Consider the following 27,955-nt stretch of genomic DNA (forward strand, 5'->3'; position numbering starts at 1 on the left):
AACATATTTAAAGTAAGCAATCAGTTAAGGTAGGTGTTTCCAGCTTGTACAGTATTTGTATCGTTATTGATGATACAGGGACCTGCTTTTTATAATCACCTCGGGTAAGACGTCTTATTCAAAGAACAATAATAATTTCTAGTACAGTTATAACTTAACATACATAGTAATCAATGATATATGGTTAACCGTTAATGATGAAAGTCATAGACGGACTCTGTAAAAAAACATAATTTTACATGAATATAACTGTATATACAAACTTGTATCTCTGATTTTATATTTTCGGAGGTTTCGCAGAGTAATTATACAATTGCCTCTTTTTAATTACGAAAATAGTTAATTGAAACAAACGGGAAAATACTACACATACACATACATTTCTCTTACTTGAAATACCGAAGAAAGGCTACTGAAGGTACTACATCTGATCAATATAACGTACTTTAAATATTTTTTAATTGTTTCAAACTTACCGATACAAGTTGACAAACCCATAGACAGACACAATAAGCTATATATTGAAAATATAGTACAAATGTAAACGGTACCAATTTTACTGCACCAGATGCGCATTTTGACAATTAATGTCTCTTCAGTGATGCTCGAGGCCAATATATTTAAAAATCCAAAACCTAATACAAACGTTGAAGAGCCGATCTATCAATAGAACCTTAAGTATAGCCAAAACCGGACATGGAATTAGTAGTTACATACAGACAATTAAGCAATAGCAAAAATGACTATTGGTAGGAATAATTTATAAATGCACAAATGTCATTTTTTTTAATGAAGTTCAATGACTCACTGGGTGTAGTGTTTAAACTTACAGAAGAATTTCGGACAAACTGAAACTACTAAAAACTAAGGGATTAAACGAATATAAAAGTAATGATTATGTATTAAATTTGCAAGAGATCTGACCCCCTATCCGCACATTTACCGTCCAATCAATTTTGTCACATATACAATTAACTTTTAACATTTACCAATTACCATTACTTTGCAAGTCTTTGAAAAACACTGGTTTGTTGTCAATTTGAAAAAAGATTATCTATCCAAAATGGACTATAAAACAAATACTCCTAGTCTTGTAAAGTTATTTCTTCTTCAATTACCATTTTCCAAGTACCCAGTACATCTTTCCAAAATTATTCTTTATACTTTGCTCTAGTAATTGCACATTTATTAATTCAAATTACGGACCTGTCATTCATAGTATACATGAAACTTTATGATAAATTTTGATATAGTCCGAAAAGAGAATGTGCATCTGCCTTTTTTATTTTCTAAGAAAATTACACAGGCCCCAGTAAAAAAACGGCAGATTATGTACATGTACGATATGGTTGCAAATTTAAAAAAACCGAAATTCTTCGATAAAAATTCAACATCATCAGAAAGCTTACTGAAATTGAATGATTTGTTTACAGGCATAATGGTGAAGGACGGGTATCTGCAAAAAAGGTTGTCATTACTGAAAGGCTATAAACCCCAGTGGTTTGTGTTGGCAGATGATGGATATCTTAAGTACTCTAGCGTATGTATGATTGATTGATTAGATTACCAAAATCTTGAGTTTTGTTTCCCTATTTGACTATGACTGGACTTAACAGTTCAATGCAAGTGTAATATGTATTCTGACTTTTAAGATTTCTTTTATCTTTCAGAAATCGTCTTTGTATTTTTTTTACTCTGTAATTCTTTTTATTGTTTAGTAGGCTTTTGTATTAATAAACGGACCACTGGCGTTGAAAACTAACAATACAAATTAAAATGAATACAGAATATTTATTACTAACAATGCAAATATTATATATATTTACAACATCATGTGTTTGTGGATTTTTGATAGGCCGCAGATAAAAATGTTTTGCCAGTTCCATGGAAACAAACAACCCGATAACCAATGAATTGAAAAAAGCATATCAGGGACCCTATGGTAATATTAGTGTCAAAAATATCCTTCCTACGTGCAAGAATGGACTGGACGGAGAACCCCCCTCTGTTTACACAAACCTCTGCAAAAACAACAGTCCCTCCGATTTTTCATTTGCAAACAACCTGAATTACGTGTACTGCGGAGATGACACCTCCCTTTTGTTTTTTTGTTTTTTTTAATTAATCAATTTTATTGCACCTTTGCTGTTAACAATTTACTCAATCTACAGCTTCAATTAAGTATCCCTTTAAATTGGTTATTGAATATCTAGGGAAAGATATTCAATAAAGTATATCTATAAAGTAAGTTATATTAATACAGATCAATACTACATTAGAACAATTCTACACAATTTTTGTTTTTTTACCGGAATACGGTACGTTTCTTAACCTATACTGTATATGATTTTTTTTATCAAAGCTTCACTGAACCGCGAAATTGATGATGTATTGATCTTTGATACTGATAGCATGACTCTTCAGTCGACAATAGAATTTTTAACTTAAAACTTTTTGTTTTGTTTACAACACTGAATTATATAAGAAGTCTTGGATGATGAGGTAAAAATGTTTTTTTTTTCACACATTATTTTTTAACAGTAAATGTTGATTTCTATGATAAAGCCGAAGATCGAAAGTACACGTGGTCTTCAAATTATACATGTATGCAGTAACGTTGCATTGTGTTGTGTATTCTGCTTGCTCTCCTGCTCATTATAATTTTGCATTGTGAACAGGAATAAACATATTTAATAACAATTCTAATTCAGTGTAGCTGTAATAAATTATAAAAGAGTAAAATTGCGAATTTCAGTTAATGCACATCAATTGACTGGACACATGTGCAGTCATGTATTAATGAGGTCACAGCTAAGACTTGTATCTAATAATTGTCTTTTCATTTAAAGGAATTCGAAATATTCCCTTGTTTTAAGTATTATTTTCTTGTTTTTTTTGCTTCTGATTTCATTTATGTTAATAATGTCCCAGATTTCATTTTTGAAGATTTTGAAGATATCAATGACCTTATCTTTCTTGTCAGACATATAATATGCTTTATAGATGGAAAAGAAAATTATAGTTAATAGATAGTTCATATCAAAATAAGCTTCATCATCAATTTTATAGCCAGTTACTAAACTTTCAAGACTAAGTATATGCTTATCAATTTTTAAAAATGCTAATAGCTGGTCAACTTTATGCCAATAATGAACATTATATGAAAAGGAAAAAAAGAAGTGTTTATAATCATCATGTTGCTTACAATAGAAGCACAAACCACTTGGTACTATTTTCCATTTATAAAGTAATTCATTACAGGCTAATATATAATGTATTATTTTCCATTTAAACGTTTTAAATTTGTTGTTTTCAAGGTAGTTAAAAATAAAGTTAAATGTGGACTTCAATTTTGTAGTCATTTTTTTATGAAGAATTCTTTCCCACATTAAAACTCCTGTCGGTTTATCATGTGTAAATTGACTTTGCAAGAAAGTATATACTTCTTTGTTACTCATATCTGGTGAAATTTCATGTTTTAGTAGTATATTTAACTTCACTGATGTTTTATATTGACAACAGTTTTGTAAGAGCTTTCTTGTTTTAAAATATTTTGCCAGTGCTTTGGTATAGCTTTTTTAACTAATGAAAATTCTCTAATCCAATCTTGTTTATTCTTTAAATTTTTTAGTACAGTTTCTGATGAGATGTATCCGTTTTCATCTAATATATTATTGATGTACAAAATATTACTATTAATCCAGTTTTGAAAGAACAGACATTTCCCATTTTCTTTGAAAAGATGATTTCCCCATATAAGTTGTTTTCTAACCTGAAGAAAGTTTCTTGGTACGATTGTTTGACCTCCTTTTATTTCTACCCATGTTTTAATTAATTGTTTATAGAATTCAGGTAAAGATTTATAATCTATTTTATTAAGCAAATTAACATTTGTTAAATTCATTCTGAATAAAAGAAAATCTTTCCCAAATTTATCAAGGTAAAATCTTGGAATAATTTTCCAGTTATCATTTTCCTTTTTTATTAGTTTTAAAACCAATCTGATTTGTAATGATTTCAGATAGCAGTCTAAATCAATCATTTGTAATCCTCCCTCAAGATATGGTTTACATAATATAGTACGTTTAACTTTATCTTTTTTTCCACTCCATATAAAATTATATATTAAATTCTTGAACTTTTGCTTTATTTCCTGTGTTATTATCATACTTGATGCAATGTATGTTAGGTTTGGTAAAATTAAAGACACACCTACCTTTTGTTACCAGAAGTGAAAGGAATTCCTCTCGATGGAAAGAGTGAACCCTAGGAAATAATTTTATACCCTCCAACAAAGAGCCGGTAGGGTAGAGATATGTGCCAGAGGGGGACAGTTCTAAGTCCGTTTATTGTCTCCCTGAACCACCAAATGAATGGGGAACTCATAAAGTCCGCATTCACCGCCAAACATTATCCGCGGTCACTGTTCTGGTGGGAAAACCTTATCGATATTTAGTTTGAAGGTTTCAAGTGCTGCTTGGATGTTATTCAAAAAGATACCAATTCCAACATATGACAAGTGTGTTCCGTCATGTGTGAATAAATTTGACTCAGAGGCTTTTATCGATAAATACCTCACAAAGTGTTGATCTTCTTGCTTCATGAAAGACCTAACAGCACAATTAACTCGTTTCCTCGATAATTGTTTTAACTTGGGCCTTAATGTGCCATGCCAATAGGTTCTTGGTAATATGTCTGACCAAATTATTGGGTGCAAAAACTTTGATTCTTAAAAAAAAACATTTGATGTTCTCGATTAGTTCTTTAGGCTTTAATTCTACTAAGTCATTTGCACCTAGATGAACAAATATATAATTTGGGGTTGGCCTCTATTTTATCTCATTTTCCAAGGTCGAATCAAGATCTTTCCATTTCATTCCCGATTTAGGTATCCGTTCAACCTCCACTCTTCTTCTTTTCAAATTAAGGTTTTCCTCACTAGAACGACAAGCAGCTATTACACCAGCCCGATGGGGAATCGAGAATCCCAGTATCCACACCTTAGTCTGCACCTAATCACCTAAAAACTGAAACCGTCTTAAAGTTGTTCTATATGTGTAGAGGAAAATTCAAAATTGTTTTTACAGAAAATTAAACGAACAATAATTTGTTACCAAGGAATTCTGATGTAGCGCTCAAATGCTACTAACGACCACCTGCCCCACTTTTTTATAGTTTCATCTTTTATTCCGCGATTGCTCGCCTCTGTGGCGGCTCCAATTCTAAAAGAATGAGATTTCAAAAGGTTCGGGTTAGGATTGTTAAAAAAAATGTACGGATTTTCATAGCATAGCTGACAGTTAATATTGGGTAACCGATGACCCGTCAAAATGAATAAATAAATGGTTACAACCTGACACCGTGGGACGTGCAGATAAGTCCTTTTTTATTGATAAGACTGGACAAATAGCTGCGTTATCTGTGTATTTATTTATGACGATGCACGTTGAATGACCTCTCTGATCTGTTTTACTTTTCTTAATGTTAATTTTGAGTTGATGATCTGACTAAGCCACATTTGACAGTTGCAATGCTATGGTACTAGAATCGGATTTATGTTTTGTTGTAAACTCACTCACACGTAACATAGCGAAAAATGCTAGAATAGATGAAGATTTAAATAAAAACGATTCATAAGAAGATGTACAAATACTAGGAAGGGCATCTGTGATCAGTCGTAGTAATGATAATGTTATCGGGGCCCTGTTGTCTTTCTGTGGGTTTCTTCTATGTAAACCTTCGAGCATTTTAGATATAATAAAATTCTTAGTAGTATCCTCTGAATTTAGTGACTTATGAGAAAAGGATATACCACTTATATAAAAGCGAACGGTAGCTGCAGAAAAATGCTTCAAAGATAAATAAGCTATGAATTGTACTAGATGTTCAACAGGAACTGGCCATACTTTTTCCAATGTATATTGAAGTTGGAATGAAGCAAGAACAGATCTAGCTCTTGAATAGCTTTTCCATGTGTTTTCGGATAAAGAGTCGGTAAATAGTCGAGCAGATTCCTCTGTTATAGATTCCTTACTTGGTTCGGAATTCGAGTTGGTGTCAGAGATGCATTTGGTGCTAGGTACCGGAGGCGGGATCACTGGCAACGAGAAATTGCATCAGCTATAATATTAACCTTACCTGGAACGTTCTCTGCTTTAATTAATATGTTGTTATGTAAAGTTTCTTAAACTAAACGTCTGACCAAAATCATGACATCTGATGATTTTTAAGTTTTCTTGTTTAGAATGTGCACCGCTCCTTCGTTATCAATATGAAAAAAGGCCTTTTTATTTCTTAGTTCAGACCCCCATAAGATGATAGATACCATAACAGGAAATATTTCTAGAAAAGTAATGTCTGATAATAAACCGCGCTTTTGCCATGTTTTTGGCCATAAACTATGAGCCCATCAACCCTTGAAATATATACCAAGTCCTAATGAAGAACCCCCGGCACTATCTGTATAAAATTTCAGTGCTTCATAAGAATTTCAAAGTCTATCTGTCATTAAAGTAAGGCCATTAAAATTCTCTAAAAAGGATTTCTACATCCTGAGATCATCTTTAATGTTCGAATTAATTCTTATTCTATAATGTGGTTTATTCAATCCAATCGTTGCGTCAATCAATCTTCTGCAAAAAGCCCTGCCTGGCGGGACAACCCGACATGCAAAGTTTAATGAACCCAAAAGGGATTGAATTTCCCTTAGCGTGACCTTTTTGTTTTTTAAAACAAATGATTTTTTCTGAAGTAATTCATCAAGCTTATCGGGAGGTAAACGGAGAGTCATGTCAGTAGTGTCAATTTCTACACCAAAGAATGTAAGCCGTGTCGTGGGAGAAATCGTTTTCTCGTCCGCTAATGGAACTCCCAGGTCACTGCAGATAACCTTGAAAGTATGAAGCAGGTCAGCACATTGACTGGTTCCGCCCCTTCCCAAAAATAAAAAGTCGTCAAGGTAATGTACAGTTGGGTGCAGACCAAGCATTACATAAAGTAAACGCAAGTTAACGCCGCGTGCACATATTTCGTTAGTTAACTTCAATTTTCGCGTTTACTAGTAAACGCGCGTTTACTATAATTACGTTAACGCGGTCAAAATGGAAATTTCTAATGTCTACCCGAGTAAACGGGCGTTTACTATGTGTCCGTTTAGTCAGTAGTAAACGGGCGTTTACTTCAGATTTCACAAGTTTATTTTTACGTGCACTTAAAAGTAAACGGGCGTTTACTACAGATTTCACAAGTGTATTTCTACGTGCACTTGAAAGTAAACGCGCGTTTACTTTTCGCGTTAACTGATTGTGTAAATTTAGAAATAAACTTCGTGTTCATTTGTACATTTATTTTTAATTAAAACGACTTGTATCTTAATATTTTATGTACAAGTGTTTCAAACCAGAACAATTCAAAAACACTTTTAATTCGAAATATTAACTTTTATTAATTACAAAAAAACAGTTCCAATAATTTTCCCGAGTAGCAGATTTTCTATATTTTTTTTTCAAAAGTTACATGTACAAGTATCGAGGCAAATAGAAAGGTTATCCAACACATCGGAAAAATATTTGTATATGATGGGATATAAACATCATGGTTTACGTTGCTTCGTTCCCCATTTTTAACAGTCTCTTCCTAAATATAACTCTATGCATTTAATACATGGATTTTTAATCGTAATTCAGCTTGTTTGCCTTGGATTTACATGATTTAAGATTCTGTTTTGCTAAATGTTAGATCGAAAATTGTACAGTGTATATATAGGGATATTGATCTGGTGTTGTATAAGTATGTACATTTGTACCATCTCGTCAATTTAGACAGACTTATCCATAACGATTATAAATGATATCTGGGACGTCCGAAAAATATACTCGTTCTGAAAATGAAAAAAAACATTTGCCCCTGGACGTTAGGCTACAAACGAAATCAATCAACCGCCATAATATATTAACAGTACACTTTTCCAAGAAGAGAACTTCTCATACTTTGGATACATTTCAACTCGTACTTTTCATTATAAATTACTTTAATCAGTCATGTCAGTGTTGGATGATGCCGTTAAATATTATAGTTTTGTTTTAAATACAAACCATCCCGAACTACTGACTTTAGTGACAGTTCATTATGCAACTATAAAGATTTCCATAAAGTGCAAATATGGTCAGTTTTGGTTGATGCGGACAAATAATTTTGTTATATGAGTCAGTCTGAGGTATGAAAACACTAAAATTTGTTTACGATTCAATATTTTGAATAAAAAGAGGACATGCTGGCACTATAACTTGATGCGAACAAAATTGTGTAGTCATTGTTTTCTAATATTACTGTCATTTGTTTTATACAGTTCCTCCTGACCTCAAAATATAACTAGTTTACTATGCAGCTATATAGATTAGCATGATATAGTGCAAATATAGTCATTTTTGGTTGATGCGGACCAATTATTTTCTTATACGAGTCAGTCTGAAGTATGAAAACTACTGATATTTCCTTACGATTCAATATTTTGAATAAAAACAGGTCATGCTGGCACTATAAATTGATGCGAACCAAATTTTTTAGTCATTGTTTTCCAATATTGCTGTCATTTGTTTCATACCATCCATCCTTACATAAAAATATAACTGATTTACTATGCAACTATAAGATTTACATAAAAAAGAGCAAATTAGGTCAGTTTTGGTTGATGCGGACAAGTAATTTTGTTATACGAGTCAGTCTGAGGTACGAAAACTACTGATATTTGTTTAAGATTCAATATTTTGAATAAAAATAGGACATTTTGGCACTCTCAATTGATGCGAACAAAATTTTGTAGTCATTGTGGTCCAACATTGCTATCATTTGTTTCATACAATCCATCCTTACATAAAAATATAACTGATTTACTACGCAACTATAAGATTTACATAAAAAAGAGCAAATTAGGTCAGTTTTGGTTGATGCGGACAAGTAATTTTGTTATACGAGTCAGTCTGAGGTATAAAAACTACTGATATTTGTTCACGATTAGATATTTTGAATAAAAAGAGGACATGCTGGCACTATAAATTGATGCGAACCAAATTTTTTTAGTCATTGTGGTCCAATATTTCTGTAATTTGTATTATACAGTCCCTCCTGACCTAAAAATAAAACTGAATTACTGTGCAGCTATATAGATTGACTTGAAAAAGAGCAAATATGGTCAGTTTTGGTTGATGCAGACAAATAATTTTGTTATACGAGTCAGTCATAGGTATAAAAACTACTGATATTTGTTTACAATTAGATATTTTGAATAAAAAGAGGACATGCTGGCACTATAAATTGATGCGAACCAAATTTTTTAGTTATTGTTTTCCAATATTGCTGTCATTTGTATTATACAATCCAAACTGATATAAAATTATTACTGATTTAGTATGCGACTATAAGATTTACATAAAAAAGAGCAAATTAGGTCAGTTTTGGTTGATGTGGAAAAATAATTTTGTTATACGAGTCAGTCTAAGGTATGAAAACTACTGATATTTGTTTACGATTCAATATTTTGAATGAAAACAGGACATTTTGGCTTTCTCAATTGATGCGAACAAAATTTTGTAGTCATTGTGGTCCAATATTGCTATCATTTGTTTTATGCAATCCATCCTTACATACAAATATAACTGATTTACTATGCAACTATAAGATTTACATAAAAAAAGAGCAAATTAGGTCAGTTTTGGTTGATTCAGACAAGTAATTTTGTTATACGAGTCAGTCTGAGGTAAGAAAACTACTGATATTTGTTTGCGATTCAATATTTTGAATAAAAATAGGACATTTTGGCAATCTCAATTAATGCGAACAAAATTTTGTAGTCATTGTGGTCCAATATTGCTATCATTTGTTTTATACAATCCATCCTTACATAAGAATATAACTGATTTACTATGCAACTATAAAATTATCATAAAAAAGAGCAAATTAGGTCAGTTTTGGTTGATGCGGACAAGTAATTTTGTTATACAAGTCAGTCTGAGGTATGAAAACTACTGATATTTATTTAGGATTCAATATTTTGAATAAAAACAGGACATTTTGGCTTTCTCAATTCATGCAAACAAAATTTTGTAGTCATTGTGGTCCAATATTGCTATCATTTTATTGTACAATCCATCCTTACATAAAAATATAACTGATTTACTATGCAACTATAAGATTTACATAAAAAAGATCAAATTAGGTCAGTTTTGGTTGATTCGGACAAGTAATTTTGTTATACGAGTCAGTCTGAGGTATGAAAACTACTGATATTTGTTTACGATTCATTATTTTGAATAAAAACAGGACATTTTGGCACTCTCAATTGATGCGAACAAAATATTGTAGTCATTGTGGTCCAATATTGCCATCATTTGTTTTATACAATTCATCCTTACATAAAAATATAACTGATTTACTATGCAACTATAAGATTTTTCATAAAAAAGAGCAAATTAGGTCAGTTTTGGTTGATGCGGACAAGTAATTTTGTTATACAAGTCAGTCTGAGGTATGAAAACTACTGATATTTATTTAGGATTCAATATTTTGAATAAAAACAGGACATTTTGGCTTTCTCAATTCATGCAAACAAAATTTTGTAGTCATTGTGGTCCAATATTGCTATCATTTTATTGTACAATCCATCCTTACATAAAAATATAACTGATTTACTATGCAACTATAAGATTTACATAAAAAAGATCAAATAAGGTCAGTTTTGGTTGATGCGGACAAGTAATTTTGTTATACGAGTCAGTCTGAGGTATGAAAACTACTGATATTTGTTTATGATTCATTATTTTGAATAAAAACAGGACATTTTGGCACTCTCAATTGATGCGAACAAAATTTTGTAGTCATTGTGGTCCAATATTGCTATCATTTGTTTTATACAATCCATCCTTACATAAAAATATAACTGATTTACTATGCAACTATAAGATTTTCATAAAAAAGAGCAAATTAGGTCAGTTTTGGTTGATGTGGTCAAGTAATTTTGTTATACGAGTCAGTCTGAGGTATAAAAACTACTGATATTTGTTCACGGTTAGATATTTTGAATAAATAGAGGACATGCTGGCACTATAAATTGATGCGACCAAATTTTTTAGTCATTGTGGTCCAATATTTCTGTAGTTTGTATTATACAGTCCCTCCTGACCTAAAAATAAAACTGAATTACTGTGCAGCTATATAGATTGACTTGATAAAGTGCAAATATGGTCAGTTTTGGTAGATGCAGACAAATAATTTTGTTATACGAGTCAGTCTGAGGTATAAAAACTACTGATATTTGTTTACGATTAGATATTTTGAATAAAAAGATGACATGCCGGCACTATGAATTGATGAGAACCAAATTTTTTAGTTATTGTGATCCAATATTGCTGTCATTTGTATTATACTATCCATACTGATATAAAAATATTACTGATTTAGTATGCAACTATAAGATTTACATAAAAAAGAGCAAATTAGGTGGGTTTTGGTTGATGCGGAAAAATAATTTTGTTATACGAGTCAATCTGAGGTATGAAAACTACTGATATTTGTTTACGATTCAATATTTTGAATAAAAACAGGACATGCTGGCACTATAAATTGATGCGAACCAAATTTTTTAGTCATTGTTTTCCAATATTGCTGTCATTTGTATTATACAGTCCCTCCTGACCTAAAAATATAACTGAATTACTGTTCGGCTATATATATTTACTTGATGAAGTGCAGATATGGTCATTTTTGGTTAATGAGGTCAATTAATTTTGTTAATCGAGTCATCCTGAGTCGGACAGTCTGAGATGTGAAAAATGCTGGATTTTGGTGATGATTTAATTATTTGAATAAAAGAAGGACATGCTTGAACTGTTAGTTTGTGCAGAAAAAAGAAATTTACTATGGTCAATTTTCAATTAATTTAAGAGGTGTTATTACATTATTAATTAACTGTTAATGACAATCGAAAATGAACAGTTGGTCATTTAATTTTGATGTACTTTATCATTTGATATTTAAGGTGAGTGTATCCAGGATTCGATGACAATTTGCGTTAACGCGCGTTTACTACAAACAGTAAACGTGCGTTTACTTTTGACGAAATTAGAAAACGCGCCTTTTTCACGTTAACGCGGAAGTAAACGCGAAAGTAAACGCCCGTTTACTCTTTACAAAATTAGAAGACGCGTCGATTTTGCGTTAACGCGAAGGTAAACGCGAACGTAAACGCCCGTTTACTTTTTATGTCTACTGAAATTTCCGAGTTAACGCACAGTTAACGCGGCGTTTACTTGAAGTGCACGCGAGTAAACGCCGCGTTAACTTTTTCCGCCCGTTTACATGTAATGCTTGGTCAGTACCCAACTGTACGATACCGCCCTCGGATTGTCTCACAGAAATATCCCAATGAAGAAAGGATGCAAACTCGTTGAATAAAGCACAGCTTATTGAAGCGCCAAAAGGGAGAGATTCATCGAAATAAAAATATTGATTAATCTTAAAACCAAGAAGATTAAAATCAATCGGTGAGATAGGTAGTAATCTGAAAGCTGATCGAACGTCGGACTTACTGGCTAATGCTTTATTTCCCTACAGCTTAATAATTTTAACAGCGTCATCAATATTCGAGTAAACAATTAACATTTCTTTGGATCAATAAAATCATTTACGGATGTATTTTCTGGATAAGATAAATGATGAATTACCCTGAATTGATCGTCCTCCTTCCCCTTGGGAACTAAACCCAATGGGGAAATTCGTAAATTCGTAAAGTTGATATGGGCCTAAATTTTAAAGGACCAGCAATTCGCCCTGCATATTTCTTGACCTTGATCTCGCATAGCTGTTGTAATGTAAAACGACCAAAAATCTTGGTTTATGACAGACCAAGTTGATTGGGGGCTTTGTGCTTTGCGGAGTCTGAATTACTTATCATAAGTTCCCCAACCATGGGATTTGTTTGCTGCAAATCGAATATCTCCCATATACTTTAGAAGGTCCTGAGCCAAGGAACTCTGGTTATGTTTTTCAAGCAAAACACTCAATTAGAGATTTCCAATAAAATGACATACGTACGTAACTCGACGTACGGACCTAATGGGACCGGTTATTGTCAAAATAAAAATTTGCTTAAATACGTCGCTCAAGTTTAAACTAAGCATTCAAAGACTATAAAAACAACACACTAGACTTTTGTCAACATTATATAATTTTAGGTGATGTAAAAGGATAGAAATCATGTATTTTAATCATCACGTGATTCTCAAGATTCCCGCCTAAAATTTGCATTATCATAAGATACGTATATACACGTATCCCATACATGTCATAGCGATTGATTCGAGTTATATTTCATGGTCTTAATTATGACAATTTGTTTCAATATTCTATGCAGATGAACGTTCCATGATAATGAAACGTAAAAGGATTCTTATAGAAGAAAGAATGTGTTCAGCTAAACCATAACATAAAACCCGATTTTTGTTTTGAATGATTATAGTTCGCCTTCAAACTAGCCGAATTTCTGATTTTAAAAACAAATCAAACTAAATAATTATTAATAAATTTAAACAACAACACGTTCTTAAATCATAATCCAAAGCCAGAGTTTTGTAAGAAAAAAAGAAAATGCATCTGTAGGTAGCTATACGGCATCGAAGGATGACCCGAATGAAAACGCTGTATAGTAAACTCTAAATTAAATAGGTTATTTGTAAATTCAAAACGCATATATGTCACCAAATTCCTTATTGAGAATCGGAACCCTAAAACACTTCATAAGACATCCATATCATCCGAGTAAAACTAGTGTGTGAGTACGCAACAAGACAACTGCGAGAACGAATACACGTTTCTATAAAATGTACGAAAAAAAAAGATAAACACATTTTCTAAATAGATCATTGTATTTTAGAAGGTGTGCTCGATTAAGAATTGTACGTTGTCATTTTGTTTAACGGGGTTGACAGTTTAAAATATTAAACGAGTCCAAATACAAACTACATGTCCTGGCAAGATCTTTTAAATCACTTGAAATATGTTCACTTATAGTTTTTTTTATCCATTTTATTATTAAATAATTTATAGGTGGTCACTGAATTTGTGAAGTGCATTTGCCATATGTAAAAAAGATTTCTTTGCGCAATACAGTCAAAACGACACGCTTTTTTTTATTTCTTTAACTGTTTAGATGTTGAATTTGGCACGTGACGGACCAACGGACGGATGCACAGACCAGAAAATATAATATCCACCTGCAATCATGAGTTGGGCATAAAACTAAAATAACCTACTTAACAAAACTGCTACGAAATATTCCATACATGTCCGCTTTTCAGAAGTATTTGTTTCAACGTCAAGCATTTCATTAAAACGATCTGTGAGCAATGACTTTAATTGCACATAAAGACTCTTCATAGTACCCATGCATCATATAATGCATTGTATATAACTAAAGAATAGAAGTAAAATAACAACTGGTTTGATAAAGTATAATGATTTTTTTTTGAAGATGCATTCTCATAAATTTCCTTTTATTAATACTACAGAATGATGACAAAGTAATTTCTGATAAATGCATCAATGATCTGAATTTCTGCTTCTGACAAAAGTATCTTGAAATTAATTACAGAAATATGCTAAAATAAGAAGCAAGTCGAATACACCATTTATTTTCGGGTGTGTTTGAAACTCCTGGTTTAACGTTAGAACTTTAAAACCAAAAATGAGAATATCATCTCGCTTCAGAATTCATTATTTTTATTTTTTCAGACCTAATTTCGACTTAGTAGTTTTAAGAATTTATCCTTTGAGAAGAAATAAATATATGGGTCACGTGAAATGACCAAGTAATGATGGTGCATTTGAGTACACGTGGATGGATTAATTATTCCCTTAAAAGGTTGTTGCCAATAAAATCCTCTTGCATGTGGTAAAAAAAATCATGTAAAGATTTAAAAAAGCAGGTTGGGTTAATATAAAAATTTATTCGATTCCAACACAATATGTGTATTCAACTAACACAAAACTCGTGCAGTCTATGCTCCCCTCTGTCATGCTTTAGAGCAATAGGCCGAGATACGTTCAGATAAGTTGGTTATGTCGAGTAATGTCATTTTATTGGAAATCTCTTATATAACATAAAAGCGCTTGTCCAAGTGTGGATATTGGATATTGCGCGACATGGCAAAGATTTTTTGATAATCAAAATGTTTGTATATAGTTAAACAGATGCTACAATCAAGTTTTTTGTATTACAAGTGAGAAAGTTCAATGTGCTTTACACATTTAAGAATTAAAGGCACGTGATAATAATCATTCTAAACTAACAGAGGCGATCCTTATGTGTGTCAGCATCATTAGACACATTTGATTTATAATACTAACATATTATAAACAAAAACAACGTACGCCTGTGGCCTTATTGAATTCAATTATCTAATATACAATAATGGCTATTACCCCTGTTGGGGGTTCTGTAAAATATATGATGATGTCTATTTTTTGTTTGTTCAATAGTTACCTTTATATAATACAGTCCTCTCTTCCAATTTCAAAATCCTTAATCATTAATAATACACGACAATCTCGATTCAAATATTCTGTCATTATGTTTTTGAATATAGTCTGTTTATCATGCTCAGCTGTTTATTCAAATCAAGTATTGATGACAGATTTTTGGTAGTTCCTGTTACTCATACCAATTTTAGGACGCGTTGCAGCTTAGCATATTGTGAAATAGCGTATATTGCTGAAGACTGTTTGTTGGCTTCTTCTTATATATTGCGTTTCGTTTAAATAAAATGACAGTTGAATCAAAATAATTGGAAAGCCCGATCAATTAAGAAGTTGAAGAACACCATACCTACAAATGAAATATTAAAAAAGTATAATTGAGTTTATGGTTTATCTTGAAAAACAAACAGACTTAACATTATTGTTATATGTCCCCAACACGTCAAATCATAAATTTGATGCTAAGCAATTACATCTCTCTACAAATTATCTGTGATTATGTAAAAAGAAAATAATTTGCATTTAAACATCAATAAATTGCAACCCACCAACCAGAACATCATATTGTCATCAACAACAAGAAGGTGCATCATTTTTTCAGTATGCCAAGCTCATAAAAAAAGTTGTGTAGAAATTCAACAACTGTTTTCAATAACGTAACGATTCTTGGTTGGGTGAGCATTTCCATTAGACCTATGTATACTGATAATGGTATAAGTTTATGTCAATTTCTTCCCTGATTTAACCTCGGAATAGAAATGTTATAACGCAATGTACAAAGCGTAAAACAGATAACTGAAATAGATTAAACCACTCAGATTGGCTCTTAAAGCATCAATATCTTAAGGTATAACAAGAGACACATTATCCTATTTGAAAATACCCGTATTCACTAAAAATCCATGCTTTTTCGCCCTTGAATTTTGGAAATCGAAACGTATTACTTATCAGCAATGATATCTTCCAGACTTTAGATATCAGACCATCAGACAATTTCATTTTTAATTTTGTCTTACTATACATATTTCAAAGGCTTCAAATATAGTACAAAAATTCAACAAATCCTAAAACAGTCTCATTTTGATATTTAGTTATTTATATTTACATATGATCATAGCATTTACCTCAAAAGATATTTAAGTACAAGATGCATTTAAAAAAGATGCCACTGCGTGTAAAATATCTCTTTGGATAAGGACTTGACTCATATTATATATTTCACAAGTCAAATATTTCAGAGACATATCCAATTATTCATTTATCAATAAAACTAACATAAATTTAAAAAACGTTTGTATATTTTTACTATATTTGCAATTTCAGGGACCACATCATGTCTTTGTTGTGCCATGATAAATACGTTTTCGGTAATGCGAACAACAAAAGTCATTTTAATCAATCCATGAGTAATCAATGATACATATAACTATCACTAAAATATATCAATGATGATGAGCGACAAGTTATTCGTATTGTAATACTTTTAAACATCTTGCAAAATTCAATTTGCACAACAAAGTTCACAATTTACCCGAACGTGTAAGACTAGTGTTTAATTTACGTAATTGATATCATTTATACGTACAAATATATGCCTGGTTACATTGATGAGGTGTTTTGTAAAGACATAATCGGACAGCATGTTATTTCTATTCTCATAGGAGAAACCCACAGATGAACAACAGATACCAAGAGGGAAAATGCTTTTATTGGTACGTAGTTATAATTTCATTTACATAGACAGGTATCATTATATGTATTGTAAGATTAAATGCAACCAGGAAAAAATAAATAAACGAAAAACAATGCATGCATCCGTTATTAAGAGTAAATAATTCTTCAATAAAAAATCCTAGACCTAGAATTGTCAAATCGGACTAGACGATAAGAAGCATAAATATTTCGATGACTTTTAAATTTTACAAGTGACATGCAGATCTTTGTAGTAAGTGTTTGACATTAAAATCCTGAACAGAAAAATGATTCGGAAAATATAAAGATTCAAGTGATTGTTGTGTGAATAATCGCATCCGTACCAAATGAATACATATTGAAGTATGTCGAAATAATGGCCTGTAGTCATTAATATTAATCATGATGTGATGATGGTTTCAAAAAAGGAAAGTAGTTCTCAAAAGGAAAAGAAATTAATAAACTAATGAACATGCATTTTGCAAAACTGCACTACTAATTGTGAGAGGACTATAAAACACGATTTATAAAAATTATATTTGAATATTTAAATATTTATACCCTAATTTTCTTTAAGTAAATTCCATCATATTGACAAAAATGTGTGAAAAAACAAAAAACACATAAAGCACTTCTGTTTGTTATTATTATTATTGTAAATTATTCTGTGTTACGAATCATCGCAGCGAGTAAGAAGATACTTTCTTGTAAGTCAGAAGAATGGTTTTTGAGCTTTTGATTTTGCCATTTGATTAGCGACTTTCCGTTTTGAATTTTCCTAGGTATATTGTGATTTTACTTTTTAAATTTTCTTTGGAGTTCGGTATTTTTTTTATTTTTACTTTTTAAACGTATCGATGTTTTTGAGTCGCTCATTCATCAACCGTCGACCACTCCAGTAAAATCCTTTACAGAGAGAACCACAGAAGCTATCGTGTTAGCGAGGATACTATAAAAAGACTTCGTTAAGAGAAAAATTAAAATGGGAGACATTTTTTTACTAGAAAAGCAGAAACGAAGAGGTCCATATAAACATCTGGATGATTTTAAAAAGAAAAAAATATATATACAGTGTAAAGAATATCAAAACGACTACACATAACAGAATGGTATAGAACGAAAGTAATTCTATCAGATTTCGTTACTATATGATTTCTTTGCATTCGTTACTTAAACGTTTAAACTTCCTTTCGTTACATTCAATATGCATACAGTAAAATCTTGAATGACAGGTTTTTTAACTCCGTTTTGCAAGAAAATCAGCAGTCAATGCTACACTTTTAACTTTACGAATACACATATAGTGTTTGCATACTTTAGTCAAATCAATGACCAGTGCTGGTCACTCATTCGCTGAGTTTATCCGAAAACGCCTGTCTATAATAAAATTTTATTTTTCGCCCTGTTTTAATGTGACATATTTGGAAAATATCTATAATAATTGTTCCACTAATTTTAGTCATTCGCTTGAAGACGAGCACACGGACCCTTATTTTTAAAATGACATTTGGCTTATTTATATAGGAAGATTATTTTACCAATTTTTGAAAATATCATCGACGATGTAAACAATAGCGCATATGCAAAGTTTCGTAAAAAACACCATGGGTTTCAAACTTAATCGTATGCCCGTAAGCATCGCCCAGGCACTTGTTATAAATCAAGTAGTAGAATAGTTTTCTGAAAGGAAAAAAAATTCAATGTAAAGCATTTGAATTTCAAATGTTTATCAATCATCCGTTAAAATGTTTTTTTAAGCTTTCAGATACAATGATCAAGAAGGATAAAGTCTCTTTCACAGTAACATCAGCCAGTAACAATGTTTTCCGTCTGAGAGGTAGAATTTTTTAAAGATGTTTTTTCTAAACATTACAGAAGAAATATTATTTGTTTGTAAAAACAAGAAAAAGAAAACAAATAAGATATGCAATGAAATTGTATTTCTCACACAGCGTCACATTGTATGTAACCCTATTTCTTAAATACACGTTGATATTTTTCAATACATTTCAATATTTGTCTTACCCAAGAATGTTAAATATAATACAAATTGTTCAGTATTTCACAGTTTTGATGATGACTTGTATTGCTCAAATACAATACAAACCATAAAAAAAATAATTGAACTTACAAAAAAGTATGCATCCGTATAGCACGGATTTTATTTTGAAAAAAAAATATTGATTGTAAATACATATTTTGATATACAGTTCGATGGTTAATAAAGGATTTGGCTATTCTCTGTCGTTCTTAAGTTAACTAATGATTCACTACAAGACAGGGGGAATATACCAAAGGGATTTTCAAACTCTTAAGTCAAAGACAAACTGACAACGCCATGGCGAAAAACGAAAGGCAACAGCCTACAAAATACAACTGGTCGTTTAATGTTTACTATTTGATTTGTGTCCTCATATGTAACTAACTAACCGTTTATATGTAACCCTTCCAATACAACTATCGAATGACAATTCGACAAAGTGCATTTACCCGACCTCTCGGAAATTAGATTAAGCTTAAGATGAAGAATCTGAGATTGTGTATCATGTTTCGTTACTTTCCACTCGATTTAGGAGATTAACTTCAACATATGAGTAGACAAATATACATTATAAAAACTTCTACGAAGTCTTTTTTGATAGTCTGTAGCTAAGAAACAAATGAAAGGATATGATGGAGAATTAATTGCCGCCAACACGTAATTCTTTTACAGCATTTTTGTTTTTCAAAGCTCCACCCAAAATGTTCATCCCTGAAGACCTGTCATGATGTTGCTGGATAATGAATTGCAAAAGAGCGCATTTGTTTTGAAGAATTGGCTATTTGAATAGTATTTCGTCTATTTATTCACCCTTTTTCTATTTCAACACATTGGATAAACTTATTATATTCTAAAAATCAAAATTATAGCTAGTATGATAATGTTAGACAAAAGTAGCTATCGCAACATTACATGTATATTAATGTTTGTGGTGCGCTTGTATTCGACAATGTAAACTAAATAATAATTAGGATCGTACTGCGCGATCACATTATCTTTCCACAGAATGAATTAATTGTATTTCATCTAAATAAAGCTGAATGCAATGAAAAGAGGAATAAATGGGTCGAAGCCATCAATGATGTTAGGGTCAATTTGTACAACAGAATGTTCAAGGTATTGTATAACAGTGTCTTTTCTTAGAGAACCATTAAGAAGTGACAAAAATTAAAAGAACAAAAGAACTAATCCTCATTTGTAAATAGAATCATTACAAACGTGTTTCGAAAAGCAAAATGGGAGGCAGTTGAAACCTTAGTTCATCAATAATTTTCATTTCTAGACGCAGAACTTAAGAAGGATGTGTCGTTATTGTGTGACGCATTATGCTCGATATCTTTCTTAAACGGATTTCTTTATTATGGGTCCAACTAATGAAAAAATATTAGAAGTAATACAACTTCCTTTTAACAATTAAGTTAAAATAATAAAAGGAATTTTTAAATTTGGGATCCACATGCATACTTTCTTATTTAAAATCAAAATTGTAAGTGGTCTTGGTCATCTTTAATATCCATTCTCGCCTATAGATGTAACTTTACATATCAAAACATTTCCTTACATTAATGCTACGAATTTAACTTCAGAATGGATGAATACGGTCAATTATTATCCAAATAATAAATTAATGAAAATAAAACTAGCTGTTATTAGGGCCCTGCCGAATGGCGGGTCGCCCTATAGTGATCAGTCTGTCCGTCCGTCCGTAACAAATTGTGTCCGCTCTATATCTAGGGAACCGTTATGATTTCAAAGTTTATACATGACATGTATATTAACCAACACCAGAGGGTGTGTCATAATGTTTGTACAACTTCCTAGGTCAAATGTCAAGGTCAAAAACTTTGGTTTCAGTTGACAACCCCGTGTCCTATGGTAAAGATCGTGTCCGCTCTATATCATGAGAACCGTTATGGTTTCAAAGTTAATACTTGCCAGGTATATTAACCAACACCACAGGGTGTGTCATAATGTATGTACAACTTCCTAGGTCAAATGTCAAGGTCAAAAACTTTGGTTTCAGTTGACAACCCCGTGTCCTATGGTAAAGATCGTGTCCGCTCTATATCTTGAGAACCGTTATGATTTCAAAGTTTATACTTGACATGTATATTAACCAACACCACAGGGTGTGTCATAATGTATGTACAATTTCCTAGGTCAAAGGTCAAGGTCAAAAACTTTGGTTTCAGATGACAACCCCATGTCCTATGGTAAAGATACACATTTTTTTACCACACTTTATTCACAGCGGGGCCCACATAGATGGCTACCATTTCAAAGATGTCTAGTTTATTTTTGTTCCTAGTGCCTTTTTGGATTTATTTTCAGCGGGAAAATATAAAAAGAACACGTTATAAATTTCATGCGTCTTTAGCGCTTTTCTGAATTTACCTTCATCAGAAACGATGAAAGCCAAATGTTTGAAAGCCAAGGATGTATAAGAGCTGAAACAGCTGAAGAGCTATATGACCAAATAGGACCTAAAAATAGCCAAATCTATCTAAGGTCTTAGAAAGGTTTTATTTGTAAAATACCTTTATTACACAATGTTGACTGCTGTACCCACATTTGTGATACCTTTGCATATTATGTCTGTTTGTTTTCTCACACATTGTTGTCATTATAAAAGAATTTTATGCGACTGTAATACAAGTGAGCGGTTTAGCTAGCTATAAAACCAGGTTTAATCCACCATTTTCTACATGAGGTAATGCCTGTACCACGTCGGGAATATGGCAGTTTTTTTCCATTTGTTTTATGTGTTTGAGCTTTTGATTTTGTCATTTGATAAAGGACTTTCAGTTTTGAATTTTCCTTGGTATTTTTGTTACTTTTCTTTTTATTCAAACTGTTCTAATCGTTGGATCTAAAATAAACATTGCACTCTGGAAAATGGGCATATCACATCCTTGTAACATATAATGACAGTTGTTTAAATGAGGACCATTCGTTGATCCATTAACCCAAACGTATAGTTTAGTAACAGTTTTAATTTTCCGGTGAAACAATGGATAACAAGATGACAGCCACAATGTATCAAGATGGTATGATGTAAATAACTTTCACGTGAACCTTAAATGTTGTACATAAATATTGTCTTAATTCTACTTTTGATGAAATTCACATTACTCAATTTACAAAAATATCCGTATGAAATGGACATTTGTGGATGAGAAAATATAGGCTAGGTATTTTCCTATAAATCCAGTGTGTAAGTTGTTCATAATTCTAAACAATTTTAACAGAGAAAAAACATCAATAGGTAAATAGAAGCGTCAAGTTGATATTTTATATCAAACAAAGCTACATCCACATCTCCTTATTTTTATACAGAAAACTTAAAATAAAGCGAGAACAATAACCTACCCCAAATTTTGTTTTTCTTATTTAGAGAGTGAAAAGGGAATTGCATTTTGAGAGTTTAATATTTTTCTAATGATTAAACACAGTTCAGAACAGACAAATTTAGACAGTTAACTTAGTTTTAGTATATTTTATAAGTAATGACGGAAAACATCTCTTTTACAGTTTCATTCTGTGAATATTTTCTATCAATTCTATTAATTCTTCCCAGTCTATTCCTATTCAGCGGAGATAAGTAACGTTAAATCCCACTTTAACTTTGAAGAACAACATATGATATCATTTCGTGTAGAAAATAAACTAGTGTCTTCTATCCGGTCTAGGAAAAGTAACATCTAAACTAAGAATCATGGTTGAAACTGAAACTTTACATACTAGAAATAAACATAGAACATTACTTAATGATATGCATATTGAAATTTCAAGGGGTTTGGGGGATTGGTCTATAAAAATATGTTTTAAAATATAACTATAAACTGGCTTGTAATTTGCAAGATGATATTATAATGTCGAGTTTTCCTTGACAATTTTATCTAAAGCTGGAATTGATGCATGTTTATAACTATTTTATAAGTTTAAAGTAACTAGAAATGGCTGTTCTGCAAAATAATTTTAGTGACCCTTGTTTCATGTTCTGAGTTTTTTCCGCTGTCAGCCGTTCTTGTAGATCTACTTAACAAATACAAATTTTGTGGTATATTGCAAGCACTTCGCGTAAAATTCAACTTTTTGTTTAATTTTTTTTTTTTAATTTGACATATCAACAAAGAAACGAGTAAACCGATCAGGGCAGACAAATTTTTGAAATAAAATTGCAAGATTAAATAAGGTGTACGTGTGTAACGAGTAAAAGATATTATGGTGTAATTAATAAACTAAAGCGCAGAGGCATGACAATTTAGCTTGATGAGAACTTACTTTGAAAGATGAATTAATACCTAGAAATAACAACACCAAACTTCTAAATGTTTCTATGCGATAACAATATTTCGATCGGCTGTGGGTAAAATAATCTGGGTCCATAATTCGTTCAACTCCATGTAAACCGGGACAAAAAAAACTCGATCAGAAACTCATAACATCTGATTCGTTAGAAAATTTCTAAAAGCGAAACAAAAAAATGTGCAAACGTTTGTTTTATCTGAAAAAGATATGGAAGTAAGGGCAACCTAATGTACAAGGTATAATAAAAATACCGACCTACAAGGTAAATTCATAAAAGGAGAAGTCCATAAAAACTTGACAAAATCAAACCTAATAAACATACGGAACGAGTGAAAAGCAACTGCCATATTCTTGACTAAGTACAGACATTTTCCGAGGAGAAATTGTATGTTAAACCTAGATTTATAGCTTTCGTATCCTCCCACTTGTATGACAGTTGTTTATTGTTCAGTTGTATTGACAAAATTGGGTGATCAAACCAAACCGACATACAGTTTGGAAGGTTCATAAAATAGATTATTGATAATCATATATACCATATTCCAATATGATGAATTTTTTCAATTTCCGAAAGCCGGAGTATAAAGTAAAATAACAAAAATACCTATTCCGAGGAAAATTCTAAACGGAAAGTCCCTTAGCAAAGGGCAAAATCAAAAGCTCAAACACATCAAACACATCAAACGAATGGATAACAACTGTCATATTCCTGACTTGGTACAGGCATTGTCTTAATTATGTAGAAAAATTACACATTCACTGATACTACTTATTATTCAAAATTTGGGATATTACGTATTCACTGATACTATTTATTATGCAAAATTTGGGATTTTTGTCAGTATTTATTGCATTCCAAACTATGTCATGGAAAATATTTTCGGATAAGCTATATTCCTTTTCAATATTATTGAACATTTTTGATAATATAATAAAACAAAAATGGCAGATAACACTCTCGATTATCGAGTTTTAAAATGCGACTCCACTGTGTACATCAATAACGTTGCAGAATAATTTAGGATTTACTTCTAATGAAATCCAAACTTTCACATAACATAACTTGAAAACTAAGGAATTTCTTTGCGCAAATAGATTCGCTATTTATTTTAATTATAAAAATACATATAAATGTAATTTAGAAAATGCTTATGAGGTAAAAAAATATCTGGGGATTTAAGATATTTTCCTTCATATTCATTGCATTTGACGACTATCAAGTTTTTAATTCCAACTGCTCGTATATCAAAAACTAAATAGAAGAGTTGATAGCAAACCCTTCCTGACCTGTTGTTAATGATGCACACTTGGTATCATTCCATTGACGACCATAAGATGTTCATACAAATGAATAACAGGTAAACAAAACGTTAAACGGTATAATAAACAAAAACACAAATTACAGACAAAAGACATACAACAAAAATAACACATACATGTCGTCCAGTCTTGGTAGAGGCACAATTTGTTGTGGGGTGGACACATATGTTACGTTCAAAAGAATGTAAAAGATGCCCAAAACCATGTACTATTCCTTAATCAATAAAATATACAACGAACATAAACAAGGAACATAATTTGGATAGAAGAGTGAAATATGAATTTCTACTATAAAAATCTAATAAGGATGGCAACAGTTGGTGGTTGATTACTTGGGCCTTGTAAAACAAACCAGTAAAAGAGGGACGAAAGATACCAGAGGGACAGTCAAACTCATAGATCGAAAACAAACTGACAACGCCATGGCCAAAAAATAAAAAGACAAACAGACAAATAATAGTACAGATGACACAACATAGAAAACTAAAGACTAAGCAACACGAACCCCATCAAAAACTGGGGGTGATCTCAGGTGCTCCGAAAGGGTAAGCAGATACTGCTCCACATGTGGCACCCGTCGTGTTGCTTATGTTATTACAAATCTGGTAAATAGTCTAATTCGGTAAGTCACATTCGTGAAAAGGGAAGGGTATTGTAGTTACGACATAAGGAACATATCCGATATCATCTGTGAAACGGTTATTCCATAACGGTCAACCAACTCGTGTTGTCGTCCGTAAAATTTACAAAGGGATGATTTCAACTTCACCATTTGAAACTCTTGGATTAATAGCTTCCTTGTGAGCAGCAATTCTCTATCAAGGAAATCATGATAGGAAACACAAGCCCGGGAATATCGTATCAATTGGGAGATATATACTCCGTATGCAGGCGCTGCTGGAATGTTGCTACATAGAAATGGAAAGTTCACAATTGGGAAGCTGAAATCATCTCTTTTGTCGTAAAGTTTTGTTTTCAACCGACCCTCATTGTCAATTTCTAGATGTAAGTCAAGATGTAAGATGTGACTAAAGGAAAATCAACATTGAAAAAAAGAAATTTAAATGGTCTATTTTATCGTTTTGTTTTATATTTTGCAATTTTGTACAAACAAATGTCAGTCTAAAAATAAACCACATTGGCCATTATAAGTATAAGCTTTAATCACTTGCAGTTATTGAGGATGTGCACATGATGAACTTTGGTGTGTTGATCTAAACAATTGCCTAATTGCCTATCGGATTATAGCAGACCCCTAATTTTTATTTCTTCATATTTGTCTACATTGTAGAGGATAAGGGCGGAAAAATAGGTGTCTTTTTTTATACAGCTCTTTAATTCTATGTGAACCTTTGTTAATGATCAATTGCAAATCTGTTTATATTTCACAATATTATATTTTATTTTGAACAAGGGTTTTATGATACAATTGAAAGAACTCAAATTGAAATAGATTTTGACCAAGACAACGACAGCAAAGGTATAAAATAAATTCGTTTTTTTTTATCAATTAAGATTTATAAATTGATTGTTGATTAACATAATTTTAAATAACAAATACCCATTCACAGTAAAACAAAAACAATATTATTATATGAGGTAGAAGTAGCAGTTGTAATAGTTGTAGGAGGAGATGCTGTTGATGCTGTTGATTATGTTGTTATAAACATGTTACTTATCAAAGAAACCATTTCTTGAAAATTCCGAAAAAGTTGTGCCAAAATGACTCAGAAACCTTTGTGTTTCGAAATATGCAATATTTTACAAACAGCAAATTTACAGAAAGTGAACATATCAATGATAAATTATGTAAACACTAAAGTACTGACTACTGGGCTGATGATAACGTCACAGATGAAATGTCCACCCGAGGTTGAATCTACTCAGTTGGTGTAAAAATTCATCAAAAAGATAGGGCTTATAATTTGGTACGCCAAACTCGCGTTGTGTCTACAGGAGAGTCATCAATGGCGCTTGAATCAAAACAGTTAAAAGGCCAATTGAATACAAAATATAAGAGCATTAACAAATACGGCAAAGGCAATTTAATCTAAAACAATTAAGTTAGAACCATAACAGTGATTTTCCCTGATGAAACAAGGACATTCTATTCATGTTATTTAGGTGTCCATTTATGAATTTTTACAAAATATGATGACCTCGATTGACCACCTTGGGTTCATTTATCGTTGTCTCTCATGACGATCTAAAACTCAGCAAATTATGAAATGATCCATAAAGGGTCCGTACCTTGTTTGATTAAACTTATGTTAAAACAGTTTACTGGAAATGAATTATATATTTTTATATAGAAATCGATGACGTGGCTCAACCAGATGACGAGGGTATTGTTGTTGTATTACTCGGCAATGCTTCCTGCATTTATCCATTTTTTTTGTTTTATATTTTCCTACAAATTTGTACGATACAACATCCTTATCTTCTAGTAAAATAGGAAAAAGACAAACAATAAAATTGAGAATGGAAATAGGGAATGTGTCAAAGAGACAACAACCCGACCATAGAGCAGACAACAGCCGAAGGCCACCAATGGGTCTTCAATGCAGCGAGAAACTCCCGCACTCGGAGGCGTCCTTCAGCTGGCCCCTAAACAAATATGTATACTAGTTCAGTGATAATGGACATCATACTCAACTCCAAATTATACACAAGAAACTAAAATTAAAAATGATACAAGACTAACAAAGGCCAGAGGCTCCTGACTTGGGACAGACGCAAAAATGCGGCGGTGTTAAACATGGTTTTTGAGATCTCAACCCTCCCCCTATACCTCTAGCCAATGTAGAAAAAACAAACGTATGAAACAGTACGCACAGTGAAACTCAGTTTAAGAGAAGTCCGAGTCCGATGTCAGAATAGGAAACAAAAGAAAATAAACAAAATGACAATAATACATAAATAAGAACAGACTACTATTTATTTCAGATCAAATATGAAGATCTTTTCAACAAATATATGGGAAAAATAATAAGAAAAATGATTATTGATACCAAAATATTAGAACATATCTTTTTATTTGTAGGCAGGCATTGAAAAAGATAACCT

At 31.8% G+C, this 27,955-nt stretch overlaps 1 protein-coding gene across 1 annotated transcript; it reads left to right on the forward strand.

Moving 5' to 3' along the window:
• The first annotated feature begins 49 nt into the window (after positions 1–49).
• LOC127726472 (uncharacterized) lies at positions 50–27,943 on the forward strand. Its single transcript, XM_052233850.1, has 8 exons — positions 50–104; positions 1,434–1,540; positions 17,187–17,237; positions 18,976–19,054; positions 20,295–20,374; positions 26,303–26,369; positions 27,202–27,255; positions 27,933–27,943. The coding sequence occupies exons 2-8, from the start codon at positions 1,439–1,441 to the stop codon at positions 27,941–27,943; spliced, it is 444 nt and encodes a 147-aa protein (XP_052089810.1). The 5' UTR covers positions 50–104; positions 1,434–1,438.
• The last annotated feature ends 12 nt before the right edge of the window (positions 27,944–27,955 follow it).

The sequence above is a fragment of the Mytilus californianus genome, unplaced genomic scaffold (genome assembly GCF_021869535.1).
Source record: "Mytilus californianus isolate M0D057914Y unplaced genomic scaffold, xbMytCali1.0.p SCAF_17, whole genome shotgun sequence".
In the NCBI taxonomy this organism is placed as follows: domain Eukaryota; kingdom Metazoa; phylum Mollusca; class Bivalvia; order Mytilida; family Mytilidae; genus Mytilus; species Mytilus californianus.